This window comes from Elephas maximus, chromosome 6 (assembly GCF_024166365.1).
Source record: "Elephas maximus indicus isolate mEleMax1 chromosome 6, mEleMax1 primary haplotype, whole genome shotgun sequence".
Classification (NCBI taxonomy): domain Eukaryota; kingdom Metazoa; phylum Chordata; class Mammalia; order Proboscidea; family Elephantidae; genus Elephas; species Elephas maximus.
Window position 1 is genome coordinate 19,214,283 of NC_064824.1, and position 27,227 is coordinate 19,241,509.

The following is a 27,227-nucleotide window of genomic DNA, read 5'->3' on the forward strand; positions in this document are numbered from 1 at the left end:
CATAAAGAGGCAGACCATGATGGCTTCAGCAAGCCCCCAAAACAAAGAATCAAGAAATCTTCCAGAGGTAGAATACAAAAGATTAACATACAGAACTCTTCAAGAGATCAGGAGGGAGATCAGGCAAAACGCAGAACAAGGCAAAGAACACACACACAAATAGAAGAACTTAAGAAGATTACAGAAGAGTGCAACGACAAATTTAACAGGCAGCAAGAATCCACAGAGAGAGACAGCAAACAGAAATCCAGAAGATTCACAATAAAATTTCAGAATTACACAACTCAACAGAAAATCATAAAAGTAGAATTGAGGCAATGGAAGCCAGCATTAGTGAGACTGAAGATAAAGAACTTGATGCCAACTTATTTGAGGAAAAATCAGATAAAAGGATTGAAACAAATAAAGAAACCCTAAGAATTATCTGGGACTCTATCAAGAGGAATAACCTACGAGTGACTGAAGTACCAGAACTGGGGTGGGGGTGGGGGGGTGGGGGTGGAGAGGGAATAACAGAAAATACAGAGAATTGTTGAAGATTTTTGGCAGAAAACTTCCCTGACATCATGAAAGATGAGAAGATATCTATCCAAGATGCTCACTGAACCCCACACAAGGTAGATCCCGAAAGAAAGTCACCAAGACATATTATAATCAAACTTACCAAAACCAAAGATAAAGAGAGAATTTTAAGAATGCCTAGGGACAAATGAAAAGTCATCTACAAAGGAGGGTCAATAAGCTTAGTCTTAAGCTTGGACTATTCAGCAGAAACCACGTAGACAAGAAGGCAATGGGATGACATACATAAAGCCTTGAAGATAAAAAAAATACCAGCCAAGAATTATATATCCAGCAAAACTATTTCTCAAATGTGATGGAAAAATTAGGGCATTTCCAGATAAACAGAAGTTTAGGGGATTTGCAAAAACCAAACCAAAATTACAAGAAATACTAGAGGAAGTGCTCCAGTTAGAAAATCACTGACATCAGATCAGGACCCAAGACTAGAATACATGACAAAGCAACCAGATATAAACCCAGATAGGGAAGTCACAAAAATAAATCAAAGCTAAAACACTGAAAATAGTGAAACAGAGATGTCAATATATAACAGATGAGAACATTAATGAAAAAAGAGAGGGACGAAAAAATGTAGTCATATATCTTTTATATGGAGACGAAGTCAAGGCCATATAAAGAAATAAAAGATTGGTTTAAGCTTAGAAAAATAGAGGTAAATATTAAGGTAACCACAAAGGAAACTAACAATCCTACACATCGAAATAAAAAACAGGAACAACATAAAGACTCAGTAAATACAAAACCATGAACAATGAAAAAGATGAAAAGAAAATAAAGAAAAACGACTCAGTACAGAAAATTAAGTGGAACAAAGAAACTGTCAACAACACACAAAAAAAGACATCAAAATGTCAGCACTTATACTTTTACGCTGAATGTAAACGGACTCAATGCACCAATAAAGAGAAAGAGAGTGGCAGAACAGATTAAAAAACACGATCTGTCTATATGCAAAGGCACACCTTAGGCCTAAAGACACAAATAAACTAAAACTCAAACGATGGAACAAATATATCAAGCAAACAACAAACAAAAAAGAGCAGGAGTGGCAACAGTAATTTCGGACAAAATGGACTTTAAAGTTAAATCCACCACAAAGCATAAGGAAGTACATGATATAACGATTAAAGGGTCAATACACAAGGAGAACGTAACCATAATAAGTATTTACACACCCAACAACAGGGATCCAAAATACATAAAACAAACTCTAATAGCACTGAAAAGTGAGATAGATAGTTCCACAATAATAGGAGGAGACTTCAATACACTACTTTCAGTGAAGGACAGAACATCCAGAAAGATGCTCAGTAAAGACACAGAAGATCTAAATGCTACAATCAACCAACCTGATCTCACAGACATATGTAGAACACTCCACCCAACAGCAGCCAAGTATACTTTCTTTTCCAGTGCACACAAAACATTCTCCAAAATAGACCACACGGTAGGCCATAAGGCAAGCCTTAACAGAATTCAAAGCACTGAAATATTACAAAGCATCTTTTCTGACCATAAAGCCATAAAAGCAGAAGTTAATAACAGAAAAAGAAAGGAAAAGAAATAAAACACTTGGAAACTAAATAATACCTTGCTCAAAAACTACTGGGTTATAGACAAAATTAAGGACAGAATAAAGAAATTCACAGAATCAAATGAGACTGAAAACACATCCTACCAGAACCTTTGGGACACAGCAAAAGCAGTGCTCAGAGGTCAATTTATATAAATAAATGCACACATCCAAAATGAAGAAAAGGCCAAAATCAAAACATTAACCCTACAACTCAAACAAATACAAAGAGAGCAGCAAAAGAAGCCCTTGGGCACAAAAAGAAAGCAATTAATAAAAATTAGAGCAGGACTAAATGAAATGGCAAATAGAAAGACAACTGACAGGGTTAATAAGAACAGCAGTTGGTTCTTTGAAAAGATCAACAAAATAGATAAACTACTGGCCAAACTGACTAAAGAAAAACAGGCGAAGAAGCAAATAACCCGAATAAGAAATGAGATGGGCAGTATCACAACAGACCCAACAGAAATTAAAAGAATCATAACAGGATACTATGAAAAACTGTGCTCTAACAAATTTGAAACCTAGAGGAAATGAACAAATTTCTAGAAACATACTACCTACCTAAACTAATACAAACAGAGGTAGAACAACTAAATAAACCTATAACAAAAGAAGAGATTGAAAAGGTAATTAAAAAAGTCCCAACACAAAAAAGTCTGGGCCCTGATGATTTCACTGGAGGATTCTACCAAACTTTCAGAGAAGAGTTAACACCACTACTACTAAAGATACTTCAGAGCATAAAAAAGGATAGAGTACTTCCAAACTCATTCTATGAAGCCAGCATAATCCTGATACCAAAGCCAGCTAAAGACAAAACAAAAAAAGAAAATTACAGACCAATATTCCTCATGAACATGGATGCAGAAATCCCCAACAAAATTCTAGCCAATAGAATTCTACAACATATCAAAAAAATAATTCACCATGACCAAGTGGGATTCACACCAGGTATGCAGGGATGGTTCAACATTAGAAAAACAATCAATGTAATCCATCACATAAATAGAACAAAAGACAAAAGCCACATGATCTTATCAACTGATGCAGAAAACGCCATTTGACAAAGTTCAACACACATTCATGATAAAAACTCTTAGCAAAACAGGAATAGAAGGGAAGCTCCTCAACATAATAAAGGGCATTTATGCAAAGCCAACAGCCAATACCATTCTAAATGGAGGGAGTCTGAAAGCATTCCCTTTGAGATCAGGAACCAGACAAGGATGCCCTTTATCACCACTCTTATTCAACACTGTGCTGGAGGCCCTAGCCAGAGCAATTAGGCTAGAAAAAGAAATAAAGGGCATCCAGATTGGTAGGAAGAAGAAAGAGTATCTCTATTTGCAGATGATATGATCTTATACACAGAAAACCCTAAAAAATCCACAAGAAAACTGCTGGAACTAATAGAAGATTTCAGCAAAGTATAAGGATATAAGACAAACATACAAAAATCAGTTGGATTCTTCTACACCAACAAAGAGAACTTCGAAGAGGAAAACACCAAATCAATACCATTTACAATAGCCCCTAAAAAGATAAAATACTTAGAAATAAATCTAACCAGAAACATAAAAGACTTACACAAAGAAAACTACTGCAAGAAACCAAAAGACACCTATGTAAGTGGAAAAACATACCTTGCTTACGGATAGGAAGTCTCAACATTGTGAAAATGTCTATTCTACCCAAAGCCATCTACAGATACAATTCAGTCCTGATCCAAATCCAATGGTAATTTTTTAACGAGATGGAGATACAAATCACCAACTTCGTATGGGAAGGAAAGAGGTCCCAGATAAGTAAGGCATCACTGAAGAAGAACACAGTGGGAGGCTTCACATTACCTGATATTAGAACCTATTATACTGTGATGGTAGTCAAAACAGCCTGGTACTGCTACAACAACAGATACACAGACCACTGGAGCAGCACTGAGAGCCCAGATGTAAAATCATCCACCGATGAGCACGGTGATATTTGACAAAGGCCCAAAGTCTGTTAATTGGGGAAAACACAGACTCTTTAAAAAATGGTGCTGGCATAACTAGATATCCATCTGCAAAAAAATGAAGCTAGACCCAAACGTCACACCATGAACAAAACTAACTCAAAATGGATCAAAGACCAAACATGAAATCTAAAATGATAAAGATCATGGAAGAAAAAATAGGGATCTTATACACAAGAATACCAGTGGAAGCTATGCCACTGGTATTCAGATACCAGCAGGGTCACCTGCGGAGGACAGGTTTCAGCTGAGCTTCCAGACTAAGAAAGGCTAGGAAGAAGGACCCAGCTGTCTACTTCTGAAAAGCATCAGCTAGTGAAAACCTTATGAATAGCAGCGGAATATTGTCTGATATACTGCTGGAAGATGAGCTCCCCAGGATGGAAGGCACTCAAAAGAAGACTGGGGAAGAGCTGCCTTCTCAAAGTAAAGTCGACCTTAATGACATGGATGGAGCAAAGCTTTCGGGACCTTCATTTGCTGATGTGGTATGGCTCAAAATGAAAAGAAACAGCTGCAAACATCCATTAATAATCGGAACCTGGAATGTACGAAGTATGAATCTAGGAAAACTGGAAATCATCAGAAATGAAATTGGAACACATAAACATTGATATCTTAGGCATTAGTGAGCTGAAATGGACTGGTATTGGCCATTCTGAATTGGACAATTATATAGTCTACTATGCTGGGAATAAGAACTCGAAAAGGACTGGTGTTGCATTCATCGTCAAAAAGAACGTTTTAAGATATATCCTGAAGTACAACACTGTCAGTGACAGGATAATATCCACATGCCTACAAGGAAGACCAGTTAATACGACTATTATACAAATTTACGCACCAACCACTAGGGCCAAAGATGAAGAAATGGAAGATTTTTATCGGCGGCTGCAGTCTGAAATTGATAGAACATGCAATCAAGATGCATTGATAATTACTGGCGATTTGAATACGAAAGTTGGAAACAAAGAAGAAGGATCAGTAGTTGGAAAATAATGGCCTTGCTGATAGAAACAATGCTGGAGATCGAATGCCAGAATTTTGCAAGACCAACAACTTCTTCATTGCAAATACCTTCTTTCACCAACATAACCGCGACTATACGCATGGACCTCGCCAGACTGAACACACAGAAATCAAATTGACTACATCTGTGGAAAGAGACAATGGAAAAGCTCAATATCATCAGTCAGAACAATGCAAGGGGCCGACTGTGGAAGAGATCATCAATCGCTCATATGCAAGTTCAAGCTAAAACCGAAGAAAATCAGAGCAAGTCCACGAGAGCCAAAATATGACCTTGAGTATATCCCACCTGAATTTAGAGACCATCTCAAGAAAAGATTTGACGCATTGAACACTAGTGACCACAGGCTAGACGAGCTGTGGAATGACATCAAGGACATCACCCATGAAGAATGCAAGAGGTCACTGAAAAGACAAGAAAGAAAAGACCAAGATGGATGTCAGCAGAGACTCTGAAACTTGCTCTTGAGCGTCGAGCAGCTAAAGCAAAAGGAAGAATTGATGAAGTGAAAGAACTGAACAGAAGATTTCAAAGGGCCTCTCAAGAAGACAAAGTAAAGTATTATAATGACACCTTTTTTTTTTTTTTTTTTTTTTAAAGAGCTGGAGATGGAAAACCAAAAGGGAAGAACACGCTCGGCGTTTCTCAAGCTGAAAGAACTGGAGAAAAAATTCAAGCCTTGAGTTGCAACAGTGAAAGATTCCATGGGGAAAATATTAAATGACGCAGGAAGCATCAAAAGAGGATGGAAGGATTACACAGAGTCACTATACTAAAAAGAATTAATCGATATTCAACCATTTCAAGAGGTGGCATATGATCAGGAACAGATGGTACTGAAGGAAGAAGTCCAAGCTGCTCTGAAGGCATTGGTGAAAAACACGGCTCCAGGAATTGATGGAATATCAATTGAGATGTTTCAACAAACACATGCAGCGCTGGAGGTGCTCACTCATCTATGCCAAGAAATATGGAAGACAGCTTCCTGGCCAACTCACTGGAAAAGATCCATATTTATGCCTATTCCCAAGAAAGGTGATCCAACTGAATGTGAAAATTATTGAACAATATCATTAATATCACACGCAAGCAAAATTTTGCTGAAGATCATTCAAAAATGGCTGCAGCAATATATCGACAGGGAACTGCCAGAAATTCAGGCCGGTTTCAGAAGAGGACGTGGAACCAGGGATATCATTGCTGATGTCAGATGGATCCTGACTGAAAGCAGAGAATACCAGAAGGATGTTTACCTGTGTTTTATTGACTATGCAAAGGCATTCAACTGTGTGGATCATAACCAACTATGGATAACACTGTGAAGAATGGGAATTCCAGAACACTTAATTGTGCTCATGAGGAACCTTTACACAGATCAAGAGGTAGTTGTTCGGACAGAACAAGGGGATACTGATTGGTTTAGTCAGGACAGGTGTGTGTCAGGGTTGTATCCTTTCACCATACCTATTTAATCTGTATGCTGAACAAATAAGACAAGAAGCTGGACTGTATGAAGAAGAATGGGGCATCAGGATTGGAGGAAAACTCATTAACAACTTGCGTTATGCAGATGAAGCAACCTTGCTTGCTGAAAGTGAAGAGGACTTGAAGCACTTACTAATGAAGATCAAAGACCACAGCCTTCAGTATGGATTACACCTCAACATAAAGAAAGTGAAAATCCTCACAACTGGACCAATAAGCAACATCATGATAAACGGAGAAAAGGTTGAAGTTGTCAAGGATTTCATTTTACTTGGATCCACAATCAACAGCCATGAAAGCGGCAGTCAAGAAATCAAGACACATTCCATTTGGTCAATCTGCTACAAAGGACCTCTTCAAAGTGTTGAAAAGCAAAAACATAATCCTGAAGACTAAGGTGCGCCTGACCCAAGCCATGGTATTTTCAATCACATTGTATGCATGTGAAAGCTGGACAATGAATAAGGAAGACCGAAGAAGAGTTGACACCTTTGAATTGTGGTGCTGGTGAAGAATTTTGAATATACTATGGACTGCCAAAAGAATGAACAAATCTGTCTTGGAAGAAGTGCGGCCAGAATGCTCCTTGGAAGCAAGGATGGCGAGACTGCGTCTTACATACTTTGGACATGTTGTCAGGAGGGATCAGTCCCTGGAGAAGGACATCATGCTTGTCAGAGTACAGGGTCAGCGGAAAAGAGGAAGACCCTCAACAAGGTGGACACAGTGGCTGCAACAATGAGCTCAAGCATAACAATGATTGTAAGGGTGGTGCAGGACTGGGCACTGTTTCTTTCTGTTGTGCATGGGGTTGCTATGAGTCGGAACCGAATCGACGGCTCCTGACAATAACAACACAACAACATACACAAGAACCCCAAAACGTGGTATAAACAGAACAAAAAACACTACTAACAATGCACAAACACCGGAAGTGAAACTAGACAACTCCAGACAACTGGGAGCTCCTAAAAATCAAACACTTATGCTCATCAAAAGACTTCATCAAAAAAGACAACCTACAGGCTGGGAAAATATTTTTGGCTACAATACATCTGATCGGCGTCTAATCTCTAAAATCTACAAGATACTGGAAAACCTCAACAACAAAATAACAAATAACCCAATTAAAAAATGGGCAAAAGATATGAACAGACACTTCATCAAAGAAGTCATTCAGGCGGCTAATAGATACCTGAGGAACTGCTCAGGATCATTAGCCATTAAAGAAATGTAAATCAAAACTACAATGAGATGCCATCTCACCCCAACAAGGCTGGCATTAATCCAAAAAACACAAAATAATAACTGCTGGAGAAGTTGTGGAGAGGCTGGAACACTCATACTGCTGGTGGGAATGTAAAATGGTACAACCACTTTGGAAATTGATTTGGCACTTCCGTAAAAAGCTGGAAATAGAACTGCCATATGATCCAGCAATCCCACTCCTTGGAATATATCCTGGAGAAGTAAGAGCAATCATACAATAGATACATCACTCCCATATTCACTGTAGCACTGTTCACGATAGCAAAATGATGGAAACAACCCAGGTGCCCATCAACTGACGAACAGATAAACAAATTATGGTACATTCACACAAGGGAAAAATACCCAAAAATAAAGAACGAAGATGAATCCGCAAAACATCTCAGAACATGGATGAATCTGGAAGGCATTATGCTAAGTGAAATTAGTCACAAAAGGACAAATATTGTATAAGACCACTATTATAAGAACTCAAGAAAAGGTTTAAATACAGAAGAAAACATTCTTTGATCGTTACGAGGGTAGGGAAGGAGGGGAAGGGATAGTCACTAGATAGTAGAAAAGAATTACCTTAGGTGAAGGGAAGGACAACACACAATATAGGGGAAATCAGCACAACAGGACTAAACCAAAAGCTAAGAAGTTTCCTGAATACAACCAAACACTTCAAGGGACAGAGGAGCAGGGGTGGGGGTCTGGGGACCAGGGTTGAAGGGGACTTCTAGGACAACCGGCATAACAAAGTTTATTAAGAAAATGTTCTAAAAAGATGCTGGTGAAGAATGAGCCTCTTGGATCAAGTAGACACTTGAGACTATGTTGACATCTCCTATCTGGAGGGGAGATGAGAGGGAAGAGGGGGTTAGAAGCTGGTGGAATGGACATGTAAAGAGAGAGTGGAAGGAAGGAGTGGGCTGTCTCATTAGGGGGAGAGAAATTAGGAGTATATAGCAAGGTGTATATAAATTTTTGTATAAGAGACTGACTTGATTTGTAAACTTTCACTTAAAGCACAATAAAAATTAAAAAAAAGAAAATGTTCTGCATCCTACTTTCGTGAATAGCATCTGGGATCTTAAAAGCTAGCGAGCGGCCATCTAAGATGCATCAATTGGTCCCAACTCACTTGCAGCAAAGGAGAATGAAAAACAACAAAGACATAAGGAAAATCTTAGCCCAAGAGGCAGAAAGGGCCACATAAACCAGAGGATCCATCAGCCTGAGACCAGAAGAACTAGATGGTGCCCAGCTAACACCAATGACTGCCCTGACGGAGCTGGAGAAACGTGGGGTGCACAACTAAAGTTCTAGTAAAAAGACCAGACTTAATGGTCTGAGACTGGAGGAACCCCAGAAGACACAGCCCCTGGACTCTCTGTTAGCCCAGAACTGGAACCGTTCCCAAAGCCAACTCTTCAGACAATTAGACTGGACTGTAAGACATAAAATGATACTCGTGAAGAGAGTGCTTCTTAGCTCAAGTAGATACATGACACTAAATGGGCAACTCCTGTCTGGAGGCGAGAGGAGGGGGAAGAAGGGGACAGGAGCTGGTTGAATGGACACAGGAAATCGGGGGCGGAAAGGAGAAGTATGCTGTCACATTCCAAGGAGAGCAACTAGGATCACGTAACAATGTGTGTATAAATTTTTGTATGAGAAACTAACTTGAACTGTAAAATTTCACTTAAAGCACGATTAAAAAAAAAAAAGAGAGAGAGAAAAAAAAATGGGCAAAGGATACGAACAGACAGTTCACCAAAGAAGACCTTTAGGCAGCTAACAAATACCTGAGGAAATGCTCAGGATAATTAGCCATTAAGGAAATGCAAATTAAAACTACAACGAGATTCCATCACACCCCAACAAGGCCGGCACGAATCCAAAAAACAGAAAATAATAAATGTTGGGGAGGTTGTGGAGAGACTGGAACACTTATGCACTGCTGGTGGGAATGTAAAATGGTACAATCACTTTGGAAATCGATTTGGCGTTTCCTTAAAAAGAAACAGCAGTTCCATACAATCCAACAATCCTACTCCTTAGAGACATAGAGCCATTACATAAACAGATATATGCACACCCATAGTCATTACAGCACTGTTCACAATAGCAAAAAGATGGAAACAACCTAGGTGCCCATCAATGGATGAACAGATAAACAAATGATGGTACATACACACAATGGAATATTATGCAATGATAAAGAACAAGGATGAATCCAGGAAACACGTTACGACATGGATGAATTTGGAGGGCATTATGCTGAGTGAAATTAGTCAGCTGCAAAAGGACAAATATTGTATGAGACCACTATTATAAAAACTCAAGAAAAAGTTTAAACACAGAAGAAGGTATTCTTTGACGGTTACGAGGTGGGGGAGAGAGCAAAGGGGAATTCACTAACTAGATAGTAGACAAGAATCATCATAGGTGAGGGAAGGACAATACATAATACAGGGGAAGTCAGCACAACTAGACTAAACCAAATGCTAAGAAATTTCCTGAACACAACCAAACACTTTGAGAGACAGTGTAGCTGGTACTGGGGCCTGGAGACCGTAGTTTCAGGGGACATCGAGGTCAACCAGCATAACGAAGTTTATTAAGAAAACGTTCTGCATCTCACTTTGATGAGTGGTGTTTGGGATCTTAAAGGTTTGGGAGCGGTCATGTAAGATACATCAATTGGTCCCAACCCACCTGGAGCAAAGGAGAACAAAGAACACCAAAAATACTAGGAAAATATTAGCTCAAGAGAGAAAAGGTCCACGTAAACCAGAGGCTCCATCACCCTGAGACCAATGGTGCCCAGCTACCACCAATGACTGCCCTGACAGGGAACACAACAGAGAGTCCTGGACAGAGCAGAAGAAAAGTGCAGAGAACTCAAATTCACATATAAAGACCAGACTTAATGGTCTGACAGAGACTGGAGGAACCCCCAAAACTATGACCCCCGGATGCTCTGTTAACCCAGAGCTGAAACCATTCCTGAAGCCCACTCTTCAGACAAAGATTAGACTGGAGTATAAAACAAAAAAATAACACTCGTGAGGAGAGTGCTTTCTTAGTTCAACTGGATACATGAGACCAAGTGAGTGGCTCCTGCCCGGAAACTAATGAAAAGGCAGGAAGGGATCGTAACTGGCTGAATGGACACAAGGAATCTGGGGTGGAAAAGGGGAGTGTGCTGTCACATTGTGGGGACTGCAACTAGTGTCACGTAACAATATGTGTATAAGTTTTTATATGAGAAATTAACTTGCGCTATAAACTTTCACCTAAAGCACTATAAAAAAAACATTGTGTAAAGTGCTACTTGACAACTAACATTGTAGTTGCAAGCTCCCCAAAGACAGGTCCCATGTCTGTCTTGTTCACTGCTATCTTCAGTGCCAGATCCAAGCAATGCCTGCTGAATGAATAATAATTTTACTTTAAAAACTGTGGTGGTAATAGAGCAATTTTAAATTAAGCTATCAATTTCTCTTAAGTTAATCATCTCTAATCATTTTTTCCTCATTATCTCTAAGAAAAAGCAGTTACTGCAATTGACCCGCTTCATAATATCAGGAGGACATGAGAAAGCAAAGGCATAACTAGAGAACAGGTGTAAGGTGAGCATGAAGGCAATTATAAATCTTTTGCAAAATAGGTGAAGAAAAAAAACTTTTTATGATCCCAGCAATCAAAAGTTGAACAGCAAGATGCTGAACAAAGCAAGCTCTTTTGAGTCCAATTTTTTTGTGGCAAGGAATATAGTAAAATGGGCTGAAAGAGCTGTCAGTAAAAGTTCTCTAGAAGCCCTCACCCTGACAATCTCCTAGCCACCCTCACACTGTCTCTTCATCTGTACTGATGGACAACACCATTCATCACTGACTACCATCCAGATAAGTAGGCATGATAAGTAAAGCTTCAAAGAAAAGAGATACAACTTGATTTAAAAACAAATATATATCTTTAAAGATAAGCCTGTTAAAGTCTTCACCTAGTGTCTTAGTCATCTAGTGCTACTGTAACAAAAATACCACAAGTGGATGGCAGAAGTTTATTCCCTCACAGACTAGCTGGCTAGAAGTCCAAATTTAGGACACCAGCTCCAGGGTAAGGCTTTCTCTCTCTTGGCTCTGGAGGAAGGTCCTTGTCATACATCTTCCCCTGGTCTAGGAGCTTCTCAGTGCAGGGACCGCAGGTCCAAAAGACATGCTCTGCTCCTGGCACTACCTTCTTGGTTGTAGGAGGTCACCTGTTTCTCTGCTCACTTAAGACTGACTTAAGACACAATCTAATCTTGTAGACTGAGTCCCGCCTCATTAACATATCTGCCAATAATCCCACCTCATTAATATCATAAAGGTAAGACTTATAACATGTAGGAAAATCACATCAGATGACAAAATGGTGGACAACCACACAATACTGGGAATCATGGTCTAGCCAAGCTGACAGATATTTTTGGGAGACAATTCAATTTACGACATTTCGTCCTTCGGCCCTCCCAAATTCATGTCCTTGTCACATGTAAAGCATATCCACCCCATATTATAGCAAGACTCTTAAATCACTCCAAGTTCAAAATCCAAAAATCCTTCTTCATCTGTGAAACCTAGAATACAAGTTATCTGCTTCCAAAGCTCAATGGTGGAACATGCACAAGCTAGACATTTCCATTACGAATGGGAGAAACTGGAGGGAAAGAAGGGATAACAGGTACCATGCAAGTCAGCAGAACATATTACATTATCCCTCAAGGCTTGTTTTCTGGGACCATTTAAACAATAGTCCTGTCCTCTAGACTCTAGGTATTGACCACACTTCCCAGATTCTGAGTGGAGGCCCCCTGGCCCAGGGCTTCAGCTCTGCCTTCCAGGCCCGCTGGAACGGCAGCTCTGCTCCCTCTGCTTTATGCGGCCCCATTCTCCTGGTCCATCTGAGTGGCAACTCCACCCTTTGAGGCCCCTGGTTCCTTGACTCCTCGGCCCCTTGGGCCTCTCTGCCCACATCTGCCCTAGCATTTATGACTTTAACAAACAGAAATTTATTCTTTCATAGTCTAGGAAGCCAGAAGTCTGAATTCAGGTGCCAGCTCCAGGGGAAGGCTTTTTCTCTTTGTCAGCTCTGGGGGAAGGCCCTTGTTCTCAATCTTCCTCTGATGGAGGAGCTTCTCAGTACAGAGACCCTAGGTCCAAAGGACATGCTATGTTCCCGATGCTTCTTTCTTGGTGGTATGAGGTCCCCCTATCTCTCTACTCGCTTCTTTTATATCTCAAAAGAGATTGACTTAAAACACAACCTAATCGTGGAGATTAAGTCCTGCCTCATTAACATAATAGAAACAGGATTTACAACACACAGGAAAATCACATCAGATCACAAAATGGTGGACAATCATGGGAATCATGGCCTAGCCAAATTTACACACATTTTGGGGGGACACAATTCACTCCGTAACACCTAGCAAAGATAACTTTGTAAAGAAACCATAATAAGGAAGGTCTGTTTCATAATTTAGTAGAAAACTGTGACTGACAAGAAAAAGGAGAAAACATTACTCAAAAGATTTATCCAACTTCAAGTAAGCTGAACTAAAGAACTGACCATGTTGCTTATACATATGTATTTAATATTATTATTTTTTCCTCCTAACAAATGTCTAAGAACTGTAATGAATTTCCTCACCTAGTCACAGCATCGACCAAGAACGGTGCTGGCGGGGAGATCAGCGAGGAGATTGCTTCTTTATTATCATGTCCCTCCTTCCCAGACAAGGACATTCCGTTTCCTGCAAGTCCATTAGAAATGACACGACTCTGCTGCGGGAAATACACAACATGTCTGAACAAAGAGGCAACAGTGTCCACCCAGCACTTCAGCTCCAAACCACCTTCACTCAAGAGCAGGGTGACCACAGTGTTTTTTCCTTACCATCCTTCACCTCAGATTTTTTTGTTGTTGAGTTTGTCACCCTAAGCATTTACGAACAGAAAAGTCACTAGTTTGAAGCCATTAAAGCTCAGTTACAGAGCTCTGGTAACAAGCCTTCCATTTTTAAGGAAAAACGAGAACCTGATGGTCAACTTCAGATCTCACTTTGAATGCGTAACCAAAAGAAAAATGACAAAAATCATGAACTTACTGGCACAATCCAGCGGGGTGTGATCATGGATGGTGAAGACACCTAAAAAAATTTACATATGTATTTACTTTAAAGAAGACTGACATTGTCATAATTACATTCACAATATTTCTGCTATCATGAAATACATGGTGAGTGGAAATTCAAATCCCACTTTGTCACTGAATAAAAAAACAAAACTGAATAAAAAACAAAAACCGAACCAGCTGCTGTTGACTCAATTCTGACTCATAATAACTGAGGGGAAAAATCAAAATCGATTTATTATCAATTGTTCCCCTTTGTTCCACTTCCATTTTGACAAGAGCTGAACACGCAGCACTTCTTCCTTTGACTAACAGCCTGGAGCTACGTCAGAGCTCAAGTTAAAGGGCTCAGTCCTCCAGGCTGCCAAGTCTGCCCAACACCTCAGATGCCAACCTTGAGCTTGGGAGTTCTCACTTCTGACCTGCTGGTGCCAAATTTGGAGTTTTCCCTCTACTCCCTCAGATACCAGCCACAAGCAGAGGTCCATCAGCCCCCTCACTTCTGACCTGCTAGCTCCTACTATTGAGGGGCTTTGATAATTCTCTAGAAAGCACAGTTTTATTACAGCAAAAAGGATACATGTCGAGACACACAGGGCAAAGTCTGAGAGAGTTCCCAGCGTGCAACTTTCATGTCCCAAAAAGGAACACGCTACCCGCCCATGTGCATCAATGTCTTTCACCAACCAGGAAGCCCATGGAGCTTCCATGTCCAGAGCTTTTATTGGGGGTCTTAATTATGTAGACAGAGCCTTGGTGGTGCAGGGGGTAAGTGCTGTGGCTGCTAACCAAAATGTCGGCCGTTCAAATTCACCAGCTACTTCTTGGAAACCCTATGGGGCAGTTCTACTCTGTCCTATACAGTCACTATGAGTCGGAATCAACTAGATGGCAACGGGTTTTTTGATTATATGGACAGAACTGACTGAATCATGCTTGCCCCAGCTCCAGGTCAGCTGATATCAATCAGTGGACTTCCTGGCCTGGCCAACCCCACCCTGAGTAACCTCATTAGCATAAACCCTCAGGTGTGGTCTACAGGCTTCATCAAAGATACTTTTATTACTGGAGAATTTCCATGGTTTGAGAGGTTATCCCTCAAGAATCAAGTACAAAGACCAAATTCTTTGGGGAAAGTTAATTTTAAAGCCCACACATGGTAAGGAGGAAGGCAGTTCTTTATGGTCCCCCTAAGCTGACATGGACTTCTGAATCCAAAATTTTTTTTTTTCTATGACACAGCAGCTACACCTTCCCCTTTAACAAACTGTCATCATTTTAAGAATCTCTAACCTAAAAACGTACTGCTCCAACCAGGGGCAGACTATCCAACAGACAAGGTAAACACAGTGCTTACCTTGCTTACCAGATCCATCATAGTGAGCCTGTTTCCAGGTATGGCTGGCATCTCTCTCCCTTTAACCCCACAGCAGCTTCCTATAGAATCAAGCCCTCTTTTAAAATTTACAGTCCCCGACAGCATTTGATGACCCACAAAGCAAGGTAAGCACAGGCTTACTTGTGCTTACTTACTAACCTGCAGTGAACAATTTCCCATGGATTTCACCACATCTTTGTTGTGCTGGGAAACCCTGTTGGCATAGTGGTTAAATGCTACGGCTGCTAACCAAGAGGTCCGCAGTTCAGATCCACCAGGTGCTCCTTGGAAACTCTACAGGGCTGTTCTACTCTGTCCTAGAGGGTCGTGATGAGTCGGAATCGACTCAATGGCAGTGGGTTTGGTTTTTTTGGTTGTTGTGCTGAAACCCATGTTAAATTGTTCACTACAGATGATCTGGTAAGCAAAGTAGGCCGTTCTTACCTTGCCTATTGAATAATCTGCCCCTGGCTCCGAGAATGCTACTACTATTCTTGGTTTAATTAATGAGTGTCCTCCCACACCCCCAGTATCACGTTTATTTTCTGAAATTTCAGCTCATTACAAATAACCACAGCCTTCTTGGTAGCATTCTGAACAATGGCTTGTGATTAATCCAAATGAATAGCACAAAGGAAGAAAGTACACAGGAAAAAAAACAACTGTTTATACACAGGTGGTTCTCTAATGACCAATCATGCATGAGGAAACGGCAATAAAACACCCATGTTGCTCGTGAGTCACATGGCCTTTATTACATTCTTTTTTTTATAATACCTATTTTTTTATTGATATTTTGGTACACATTATTTTTAGTTTCTCATTCAAAAATGTATACACAAATTGTTTTTTGACACTGCTTGCAATCCCTACAATGTGTCAGCATTCGCCCCCTTTCCCTTTATACCCTGGCTTCCCCATGTCCATTTGCCCAGTTATCCTGTCCCTTCCTGCCTTCGCTTTTGGGCAAGTGTTGCCCATTTGGTCTTGTGTATTTGACAGAACTAGGAAGCACGTTCCTCACATGTGTTACTGTTTGTTTTATAGGCCAGTCTAATCTTTGGCTGAAAGGTGGACTTTGGGAATGGCTTCAGTTCTGAATTAGCACGGTGTCTTTTCCAGGTGCCACAGTCTTGGAGGCTCTTCCAGTCTCTGTTAGACCAGTAAGTCTGGTCTTTTTTTGTGAATCTGAAATTTGTTCTACATTTTACTTACACTCTGACCGGGACCCTCTAGAGTGGTTGTACTATTTTACATTCCCACCAGCAATGCATAAGAGTTCCAGTCTCCTCACACCCTCTTCAATATTTGTTATTTTCTGGTTCTTTTTTTTTTTTTTTTTGATTAGTGCCAGTAATGTCAGGGTGAGATGGCACCTCATTGCAGTTTTGATTTGCATTTCTCTAGTTGCTAATGATTGCTAGCATTTCCTCATTTCTCTGTTAGCTGCCTGAATGCCTTCTTTGGTGAAGTATCTGTTCATATCCCTTACCCATTTTTAAACTGGATCATTTGTCTCTTTCTTTTGGAAATGTTGAAGTACTCTACAGATTTTAGAAATCAGGCCCTTGTAGCATATGTCCTCCCAAAAACTTTTTCCCAGTCCCTTTTTACTCTTTGTTTCTCTTTTGGTGAAATCTTTTGATGAGCGTGTTTAATTTTTAGGAGCTCCCACTTATCTAGTCTCTTCTGGTATTTGTACATTGTTAGTTATGCTCTGAATTCTCTTTACACCAGGCATTAGGGCCCCTGGTGCTGGGCACTATTTCTTTTTCCATGATCTTTATCATTCTGGGTTTCATATTTAGGTCTTTGACCTACTTTGAGTTAGTTTTTGTGTATGGTGTCAGGTAGGGGTCCTGCTTCAGTTTTTTTTACAGATGGACATCCAGTTTTCCAAGCACCATTGTCATGGATTGAATTATGTCCTCCAAAAATGTCTGTACCAACTGGGCTGGGCCAAGATTCCCAGTATTGTGTGATTTTCCTATATGTTGTAAATCCTGCCTCTGTGATGTTAATGAGGGAGGATTGGCGGCAGTTGTGTTAATGGGGCAAGAGTCAATCTACAAGGCTGGACTGTGTCTTGATGCAATCTATTGAGATATAAAAGAGAGAAGCGAGCAGAGAGACAAGGGGACCTCATACCGTCAAGAAAGCAGTGCCAGGAGCAGAGTGTGTCCTTTGGACCTGGGTTTGCTGCACGAAGAAGATCCTAGTCCGAGGGAAGACTGATGAGAAGGCCTACAGAGGAAGAAAGCCTTCCCCTGGACCTGACACCCTGAATTTGGGCTGTTAGCCTACTTTACTGTGAAGAAATAAATTTCTCTTTGTTAAAGCCATCCACTTGTAGTATTTCTGTTATAGCAGGATTAGATGACTAACACAGCCATTTTTTTAAAAGGCTGTCTTTTCCTCACTAAATGGACTTTGGTCCTTTGTCAAAGATCAGCTGAGCATAGGTAGATGGATTTACATCTGGGTTCTTGATTCTGTTCCACTGATCTATGTGTCTGTTGTGCCAATACCAGGCTGTTTGACTACCCTGTTGTATACTAAGTTCTGAGATTAGGTAGTGTGTGGCCTCCTACTTTGTTCTTTTTCTTCAATAATGCTTTGCTTATCCAGGGCCTCTTTCCTTTCCATTTAAAGTTGGTGATTAGTTTTTTCATCTCATTAAAAAAATGCTGTTGATACTTGGATTGGGATTGCATTATATCTGTTGATCACTTTGGAGAGAACTGACATTTTCACAATGTTGAGTCTTCCTATCCGTGAGCATGGTATGTTTTCCACTTATGTAGGTCTCTTGCAATAAAGTTTTGTGGTTTTCCTTGTATAGGTCTTTTATATCCTAAGTTAGATTTATTCCTAAGTATTTTATCTTTTTAGGGGCTATAGGGCCACTATGAGTCAAAATCAACTCAACAGCCACAGGTTTGGTTTTGGTTTTATACAGAGTATTGTCTTTCTGATTTCCTTTTCAAAATTGTCTTTGTTGGTGTATAGGAATTCAACTGATTTTTGTATGCTGATCTTGTATCTTGCTACTCTGCTGAATCTTTCTATTAGTTCCAGTAGTTTCCTTGTGGAATTTTTGGCATTCTCTAGGTATAGAATCATATCATCTGAGAAAAAGGAGTTTTACTTCTTCCTTTTCAATTTGGGTGTTCTTTCTTTTTCTTGCCTTTTTGCTCAAGCTAGGACTTCCAGCACAGTGTTAAATAACAGTGGTGATAAAAGCCATCCTTGTTTCTTGGTTGAGAATGATACTGGTTGTTGGTTTTGTATAACCAAAACCGAACCAAACCCACTGCCTTTGAGTCGATTCTGACTCGTAGTCACCCTATAGGACAGAGTAGAATTTTTTGGTTTCTAAGGAGTGGCTGGTGGATTCAAACTGCCAATCATTTGGTTAGCAGCCAAACTCTTAATCACTGCACCACCAGGACAGATACCCTTTACTGTGCTGAACAATTTCCCTTATATTCCTATTTTATTGAGAGCTTTCATGAGGAATAGGTGTTGCACTTTATCAAATCCCTTTTCTGCATAGATTGAGATGATTATGTGATTCTTTTCTTTTGTTCTATTTATGTGGTGGATTACATTGATTGATTTTGTAATGTTGAACCATCCTTGCATACCTGGTATGAAACCCACTTGGTCATGTTATTTTTTTGATATGATGCTGAATTCTATTGGTTAGAATTTTCTTGAGAATTTTGCATCTATATTCATGAGAGAGATTGTTCTGTCATTTTCTTTTTTTGTGTTGCCTTTGCCTGGCACTGGTATTGGGGTTATGCTGGGTTTCTTGAATGAATTCGAGAATACTCCTTCCTTTTTAATGCTCTGAAATAGTTTGAGTAGTGCTGGTGTGAGCTTTTCTTTGAATGTTTGGTAGAATTCTCCAGTGAAGCCATTCGGGCTATGGTTTTTTGTTGTTGTTGTTGGGAGTTCTTTTATTACCTCTTCAGTCTCTTCTCTTGTTATGGGTCTGTCCAGATTTTCAATTTCTGTTAGTTTAGGTAGGTTGTGCTTTTCTAGAAATTTGTTCATTTCCTCTAGGTTCTCAAATTCATTAGAGTACAATTTTTCATAGTACTCTGTTATGATCCTTTTTATTTCAGTTGCGTCTGTTGTAATGTCTCCCATCTAACTTCTTATTTGGGTTATTTGCTACCTCTCCTGTTTTTCTTTTGTTGGTTTGGCCAATGGTTTTTTGATTTGTTGATCTTTCCAAAGAACCAGCTTTTGGTCTTGTTGACTTCTTCTATTGTTTTCCTGTACTCTATTTCTGCTCTGATCTTTATGATTTCCTTTCTTCTGGGGCCTGTGACCATTTTTTGCTCTTCTCTTTCTATTTGTTTGAGTTTTAGGGCTAACGTTTTGATTTTGGCCCATTCTTCTTTGAGTGTTTATTGCTGTAAATTGACCTCTGAGCACTGCCTTGGTTGTGTCCCAAAGGTTTTGGTATGATTTGCTTTCATTCTTATTTGATTCTAGGAATTTTTTAATTCTCTCTTTGATTTCTTCTATTACTCAGTTGTTTTTAAGGAAGGTGTTATTCAGTTTCCATGTAGTTTTATTTTTTTTCCTTGCTACTCCTGCTGTTGATTTCTACTTTTGTCGTACTGTCATCAGAGAGAATGTATTATTTCAATGTTCCAAACTTTATGAAGGGTTGCTTTGTGGCCTAAAATGTGGTCTATTTTGGAGAATGTTCCATGCAGGTTGGAGAAGAATGTACACTTTGCTGCTGTTGGGTGGAGTGTTCTATATATGTCTGTGAGGTCAAGCTGGTTGATTTTGGCCCTTAGATCTGCTGTACCTTTGTTGAGTTTCTTTCTAGATGTTAGGTCCTTTACTGAGAGTGGTGTTTTGAAGTCTCCTACTATTATCGTGGAACAGTCTACTTCTCTTTTCAGTGCTGTTAAAGTTTGTTATATATATTTTGGAGCCCTGTCATTGGGTGCGTAGGTGTTTAAGGTTATGTCTTCTTGGTGGACTGTACCTTAAATTGTTATATGATGTCCTTCCTTGTCTTTTATGGTTGATTTTGCATTATAGTCTATTTTATCTGAGATTACTATTGCCACTAGTGCTCTTTTCTGGTTACTGTTTGCTTGACATTTTTTTTTTCTATCCTTTGATTTTTTAACATATTTGTGTCTTTGTGACTAAGGTGTGTCTCTTGTAGACAGCATATTGCTTGGTTGAATTTTTTAATCTACTCTGCCACACTCTCTTTATGAATGCATTTTAGTCATTTACATTTGTGCGATTATCGACATATATAAGTTTATTGCTGTCACGTTGCTGTGTTGTTGTTTTTTTCTGGTGCTTATCTTTGTTCCTCTTACTTTCCTGTGCTGAGTTCCTTTTCTTTGTGGATTTACTTTCCTTTCGTTATTATAGATTTTGCGTTCATTGAGACTTTATGTTTTTCTCTCTTATTCTGATAAGTTTGCTAACTTTCTTTGTGGTTACCTTGAAATTTACCCTTATCTTCCTAAGTCTGAACTAGACTTTTATTACTTGGTATCGCCTTGACGACTTCTCCATTTGAAAGTTTTATACCTACACCATTTATTCCCACATTTATTGTTTTGGCGTTGTGGTCATTTATAGATTGACATCTTTGTTCCCTGTTTTAAATCCTTTAGCTCTATCATTGAGAGTTCTTTACCTAGGCTGGTATCTGGCTGACACTGTCCTGTGTTCTAGACTCTGGCTGCTGCCTGTTACTGGTCTCTAACCAAAAGACTTCTTTTTAATATTTCTTGTAAGTTTGGTTTAGTTTTCATGAATTCCCTTAATTTCTGTTTATCTGGAAATGCCCTAATTTTACCATTGTATTTAAGAGATAGTTTTGCAGGATATACTATTATTGGTTAGCAGTTTTTTCTTTCAAGGTTTTATATATTATCCCATTGCCTTCTTGCCTACATAGTTTCTGCCAAATAATCAGAGCTTAGTCTTACTGTACCTATCCTTGTAAGTGACCTTTCATTTTTCTTGAGCTGCTCTCAGGATTCTTTCATTGTCTGTGGTCTCGCCAAGTATCATTATGACATGTCTTGGTGACTTATTTCTGGGGTCTGGCCCATATTGGGTTCATTGAGCTTCTTGGATGGCCAGGTTTTGTTCTTCTACAATATTTGGAAAGTTGTCTGCCTACAAATCAACAACCTTCTCTGTGTTTTCCATTTTCTCCCTGTTGTGGAACTCCAATCACATGCAAATTTTTCCTCTGGATTGTGTCCCACATAATTCTTAGGTTTTCTTCATTCTTTTCTCTGATTTTTCCTCAAAGTGGCATCCATGGATTTGTCATCTATCTCAATGATTGTATCTTCCATTATTTCACATTTGCTCCTTGTGATGGTTAAGATTGTGTGTCAAATTGGCTGGGCCATGATTCTCAGTGTTTTGGCAGTTGTATAATGTTGTGATCACTTCCCTATTGAAAGCTGATACATGATCACCCCCATAACGGAATCTGCTGAGTGGTACCAGCAGGGGTGGGGCCTGTGGTGACTCACCACCCCCTAGGCCTTCATATCCCTGCCCTCCTCCACTTACTTCCTTCCTGCTCACCTTGCTGGGGCTTTTGCTTGTTCTGGATCCTGCAGCTGGCCTGCGGTTCTTGGGACTTGGGCTAGCAGCTTGCCAGCATCTTGACTGCTGATCATCAACCTTCACAGCCTGTGGCAGCTCTGCTCTCTGGCCGACTGATTTTGGGTTCACCACCCCTGTAGCTACGTGAATCAGGAAAATTTTCTTCCCTGCCTCACAGACGTGGGACTTACAGCCTCTAAAAACCATGTGAGCCATTTCCTTGATATAAATCTCTCTTTTTATATACATACATATGTGTTTTACTTGTTTTGCTTCTCTAGAGAACCCAGCCTAAGACATCTGGTACCGAGACAGTGGAGTGCTGCTCTAACAGATACCTGAAATGTGAAAGTGGCTTTGAAACTATGTATGGATAGAGGACCAGCAGCAGCAGAGAACCAGCGGCAGCAGAACCAGGAGGCCAGAACCAGAGGCACTGAAGCTGACCCATGGAGTGTGATCGCTGAGTGCCTGTGCGCAAGAGGCTTCCTGGCAGAGTGGGGTGCCTCCAGGCAATTATCAGCATAACTACAGAGCTTTGGAATGCTTGCCCCAGCAGGGCAGATGTGGGTGTTAGGCCGAAGGGCCGAGAGGCCAAGGAGCCAGGAAGCAGAAGCTGAAGAGACAAGGAACACAGGAAGCTGAGCTGCCTCAGTCTCAAAAGGGATAGCAGCCATGACCCCTGGCGTTTCAAAGGGTGAAGCTATGGCCTCTGGTGTTTCTAAGGGTGGAGTGGCCACTCAGATGGACTAGGAGAATGATGCGCCTAAAGCCAAGGGTGCAGAGTTGCCATTCCAGTAGGCCTGCAAGGTGGAGCTGAAGCCCAGGGCTGAGGGGTCTCCACTCAGAATCCATAGAGTGTGGCCAATACCTAGAGTCTGGAAGGCAAGGCCATTGTGTAAGTTGTCTCAGAGAACAGGATTATTTTCAAAGCCTTGAGGGCTAATGTAATGTGTTCTGCTGACTTGCTTGGTGTCTGTTATCTCTTCTTACCCTCCAGTTTCTCCCATTTGTAATGGGAACGTCTAGCTTGTGCCCGTTCTACGACTGTACCTTTGGATGCAGACAACCTATATTCTAGATTTCACAGATGAAGAGGAGTTTTTGGATTTTGGAGTTGGAGTTAAGACTTTTGCTATGATATGATGGGGTGAATATGTTTCGCGTGTTAAAAGGACGTGTTTTTTGGGGGGCCAAAGGGTGGAATGTTATGCAGTGATTTGTGTCTCCCAAAAATGTGTGTATCAATTTCACTGGGCCGTGATTCCTAGAATTGTGATTATCCAACGATTTTGTCATCGGATGTGGTTTTCCTGTGTGTTGTAAATCCTGCCTCTATGGTGTTAACGATGGGGGATGAGCAGCAGTTGTATTGATGAGGCAGGACTCGATCTATGGGATTGGGCTGTATCTTGAGCTGGTTTCTTTTGGGATATGAAAGAGAGAAGCGAGCAGGGAGGGGTGGACCTCATACAACCAAGAAACCAGTGCCAGGAACAGAGCAAGTTCTTTGGATCCGGGTTTCCTATGCAGTGAAGCTCCTAGTTTAGGGGAAGATTGATGAGAATGACCTTCCTCCAGAGCCAACAGAGAGAGAAAGCCTTCCTCTGGAGCCAACACCCTGAATTTGCACTTTTAGCCTACTTTACTGTCAGAAAGTAAATTTCTCTTTGTTAAAACCATCCACTTGTGGTGTTTGTTATAGCAGCACTAGATAACCAGAGGGGAAAAAAAAAAAGTTTTTTTTTTTTATAACTAAGACATTCCTAAAACCTTCTATTGAGTCGTTCATTTGTGAAATTCTGGTGTTTATCTTTTGGATTTCTAGTTGCTGTTTTTGCATGATTCCCTAATTCTTTATTTTGATATTTTGTTCTTTTATTATTTTCCTGAATTCTTCTGTTGCTTTATCTGCGTTTTCCTTGATTTTGGCTATGTTTTTGTTGGTTTTTTCTGTGTTTTTCATGATTTTCTCCATTTTTTCCTCGGTTTTGTCTGTGTTTTCCTTGATCTCTTTCTTAATCTCTTGAAGAGCCTTAAATATTAGTCTTTTGAATTCCACATCACGTAGTTCCTGAGCCTTTTCTTCTACTGGAAGGTTATCTCATTATTTTGGCCATTTGCTGGAGCCATCTTGTCCTGCTTTTTTTTACATGTTCTGATATTGTTTGTTGTCTCCAAGACACTAAGGTATTATTTTTTTAACTTATTTTATGTTCATTTGTTTCATCCTGCTTGTTTTTGTTTAGTTTTGATCTGTCAGGGTAGGTGGGCTGGACGTGCTTTGCCACTTGCTTGTCTGTGGATATGACAGCTCTCATCACTTTGTCTGGGTGGGCAGGGCAGCAGCAGGCAGGGGGAGCATGCTTTACTGTACACTGGTTTGCCGAGGTGGCTGAGGGCAGACTGAGCAGACACTGTCTGCCTTCTGATGTTGGTCCAGTGGGGTGGCAGCATTGACAGCCCATTGCCAGGAAGATGGTGGTGTTGTAAGGGCAGTGGTACAGGCTTGCTTCCTACCATTCAGCAGCTGGTCAAGTGGAAGGAAGCGGGGGAGGGGGTGGTGGTGATGCAGACCTGTTGCAGTGGCAGGCCTGTGTACCTGAGATGCTCTAACTACAGCCACACAGCGAGTGGCCAGCAGGTGGGGGTGGAGTGGACCTGGGTACTGGTGGGAAGGGGAGGGACGTAGGGAGGTGGCATGTGGGGCTAGATGGGAGGTAGAAAGAAAAAAAAAATGGTGGCATGGTGAAGGTCAGTGAGCGTGGACAGGGCGAACCCTGGCAGCGAAGGTCCGGTGTGCCAGTGGCCCTCTATCCGCAGCACTGGGGGCTGGCAGGAAGCAGGTAGGTGGCATATGGGGTTAGATGGAAGGATGAAAGAAGAGAGAGAACAGAAAGAAAAACAAGCAAAAAAGTGGTGGTGCACTGGGAACTGGTTGGTAGGGCTGGGCTGGACCTGGCAAGGCAACAGGCAGATGGGTCACTAGCCACGGTGGCAGATCAGGGGCCATCAGAAAGGGGTGGAGGTGGCATAAGGAGCTGGGCAGGAGGGAGATAGAAAAGAAAAAAAAAAAAAGCTGCATGGCAGGAGGGGGCAGAGCGGGCCCAGAGGAAGTGATGGTGGTGGCTCACATTGTGGACCCCGGCAACTGGGGGCTGCCTGGGATGGGGGGGCGGTTCTTGCTTCTACTCTCCAGAAGGGTGAGGGGTGGGAAAGTGTGTTTCTCTGATCACCAGGTGCTCTGTCTTCTGTTGGGAGCTCCATGAAGTTGCCTTCTGGCACTCCCCGTCTGGGATTGTTGCTGGCTGTGCTCCAAGATGGCAATACTGTGCTGTGTTAGTTGGCAGGACCAACATCATGTATCTCTCCTTGTTGTCTGTTTTCTGTCAGTTTCTTCTTCCAATTGGTGTTTGCTCTAGTTCTTTATTCCTTCATTTGATGCTTAGGGTTTCAGGACTGATTGATGTTTGTGTCTGTTTTACTTAGTTTTTTGGGTCTTTGCTGCAGAGGGATGGCATTATGTGTCTGTCTAGGGTACAGTGTTGGCTCTGCCTCCTCTATTACATTGTTTTTAATGTTTAATTTTCTAGATCTTACTTCTATATACAGAATTATAATCTAGTAAAATCCCCTTATTTTATGGAAACTTAAACCAGTCCTTGTACTGGTGACCTTAAATACTGATGAGAAAAAATTGATATATTTTATTAAAAGGAGAATGGAGGTGGGGAATGGAGGATGAAGAAAAAGGGGAGTGGAGGTGAGGAGTGGAGAATAAAGGAAAAAGGGGAATGGAGATGGGAAATAGAGGCTGAAGGGGAATGAAACAAAACAAAACAAACACAAGAGAAGTATGACGTGGACGCAAGAGGATAATATGCCATGGATTGAGGAGTATGTTAAACTTAATTTGGGCACCTGACATTTAAAAAATGGATACTATCTGCCATGGATTGAATTTTGTCCCCGCAAAAATGTGTGCCAACTTGGTTAGACTGTGATTCTCAGTATTGTGTGGTTGTCCTCCACTTCGTCATTGTAATTTTCCTATGTATTGTAAATCCTAATCTCTGCCTGTGGTTAATGAGGAAAGATTAAACCAAAAAACCAAATCCGTTGCCATCAAGTCGATTACAACTCATAGTGACCCTACAGGACAGAGTATAGCTGCCCCACAAAGTTTCCAAGGAGCAACTGGTGGATTCAAACTGCCAACCTTTTGGTTAGCAGCCATAGGACTTAACCACTAGGACACCACAGTTTCCAAGATTAGATTATGTTAAATAGGATAAGGATGGGATTGTAACACTGTTACTAAGGTCACATCCCTGATCCAATGTAAAGGGAGTTTCCCTGGGGTGTGGCTTGCACCACCTTTCATCTTACAAGAGATAAAAGGAAAGGTAAGCAAGTAGAGAGTAGCGGGGACCTCATACCACTAAGAAAGCAGCGCAAGGAAGAGAGGATATCCTTTGGGCCTGCGGTTCCTGTGCAGGTAAACTCCTAGACCAGGAGAAGATTGATGACAAGGACCTTCCTCCAGAACCAAATGAGAAAAAGCCTTCCCCTGGACCATACACCCTGAATTCAAATTTGTAGCCTACTAGACTGTGACAGAATAAATTTATCTTTGTTAAAGCCATGCGCCTGTGGTATTGCTGTTACAGCAGCACTAGATGACTAAGACAATCCTATTGGTCTTACGAGATACCTTCTTGTCATATATTTCTTTTAGAATCAATTCCCAAACTGGTGGAAGTCCCACGACCTTCCAGAACTTTCTTCCTAGTCTTAGTAATGGACATTCCTCCTTTAAACTTTTAAGTTCTGCCTTCATTTCCTCCTAGGAAGGTGGAATTTTATAACCATAATCTGGATACTCCTTAAGAATGAGAACTATAACCCAGATAAAGTATAAGAAAATGATTATAAAAACCTTTTCCTCTATAAAATGCAAACTTTATTATTTCTATAACTTTTCAGTTTTTATTTTAATTGATAAAAAACTTTTTTTTTTTTCCCCAGAAAACAATAGCCTTCTTAAAGTCGTTTTGAAATAGAATGAGGAAAAAAGATCCCATTAATAGTAGCA

At 40.7% G+C, this 27,227-nt stretch overlaps 1 protein-coding gene across 9 annotated transcripts in view; it reads right to left on the bottom strand.

Annotated features, from left to right (window-relative positions):
- EPB41L5 (erythrocyte membrane protein band 4.1 like 5) overlaps positions 1-27,227 on the bottom strand; it is a 221,259-nt gene that overhangs the window by 10,199 nt on the left and 183,833 nt on the right. For 3 of the 9 annotated variants that reach the window (XR_007518074.1, XR_007518075.1, XM_049889155.1), the window contains exons 23-24: positions 14,105-14,146; positions 13,648-13,781 (exon numbers count right to left, since the gene is read on the bottom strand). Coding sequence is in view for 6 of the 9 variants with exons in the window: in XM_049889155.1 (XP_049745112.1) it covers positions 13,648-13,781; positions 14,105-14,146 (176 nt within the window). In the remaining 3 variants the exon portion in view is untranslated. Of the gene's footprint in view, positions 1-11,248; positions 11,381-13,647; positions 13,782-14,104; positions 14,147-27,227 lie in introns of those variants that run through there. The other 6 variants (XM_049889157.1, XM_049889156.1, XM_049889154.1 and 3 more) reach the window with 6 other exon arrangements.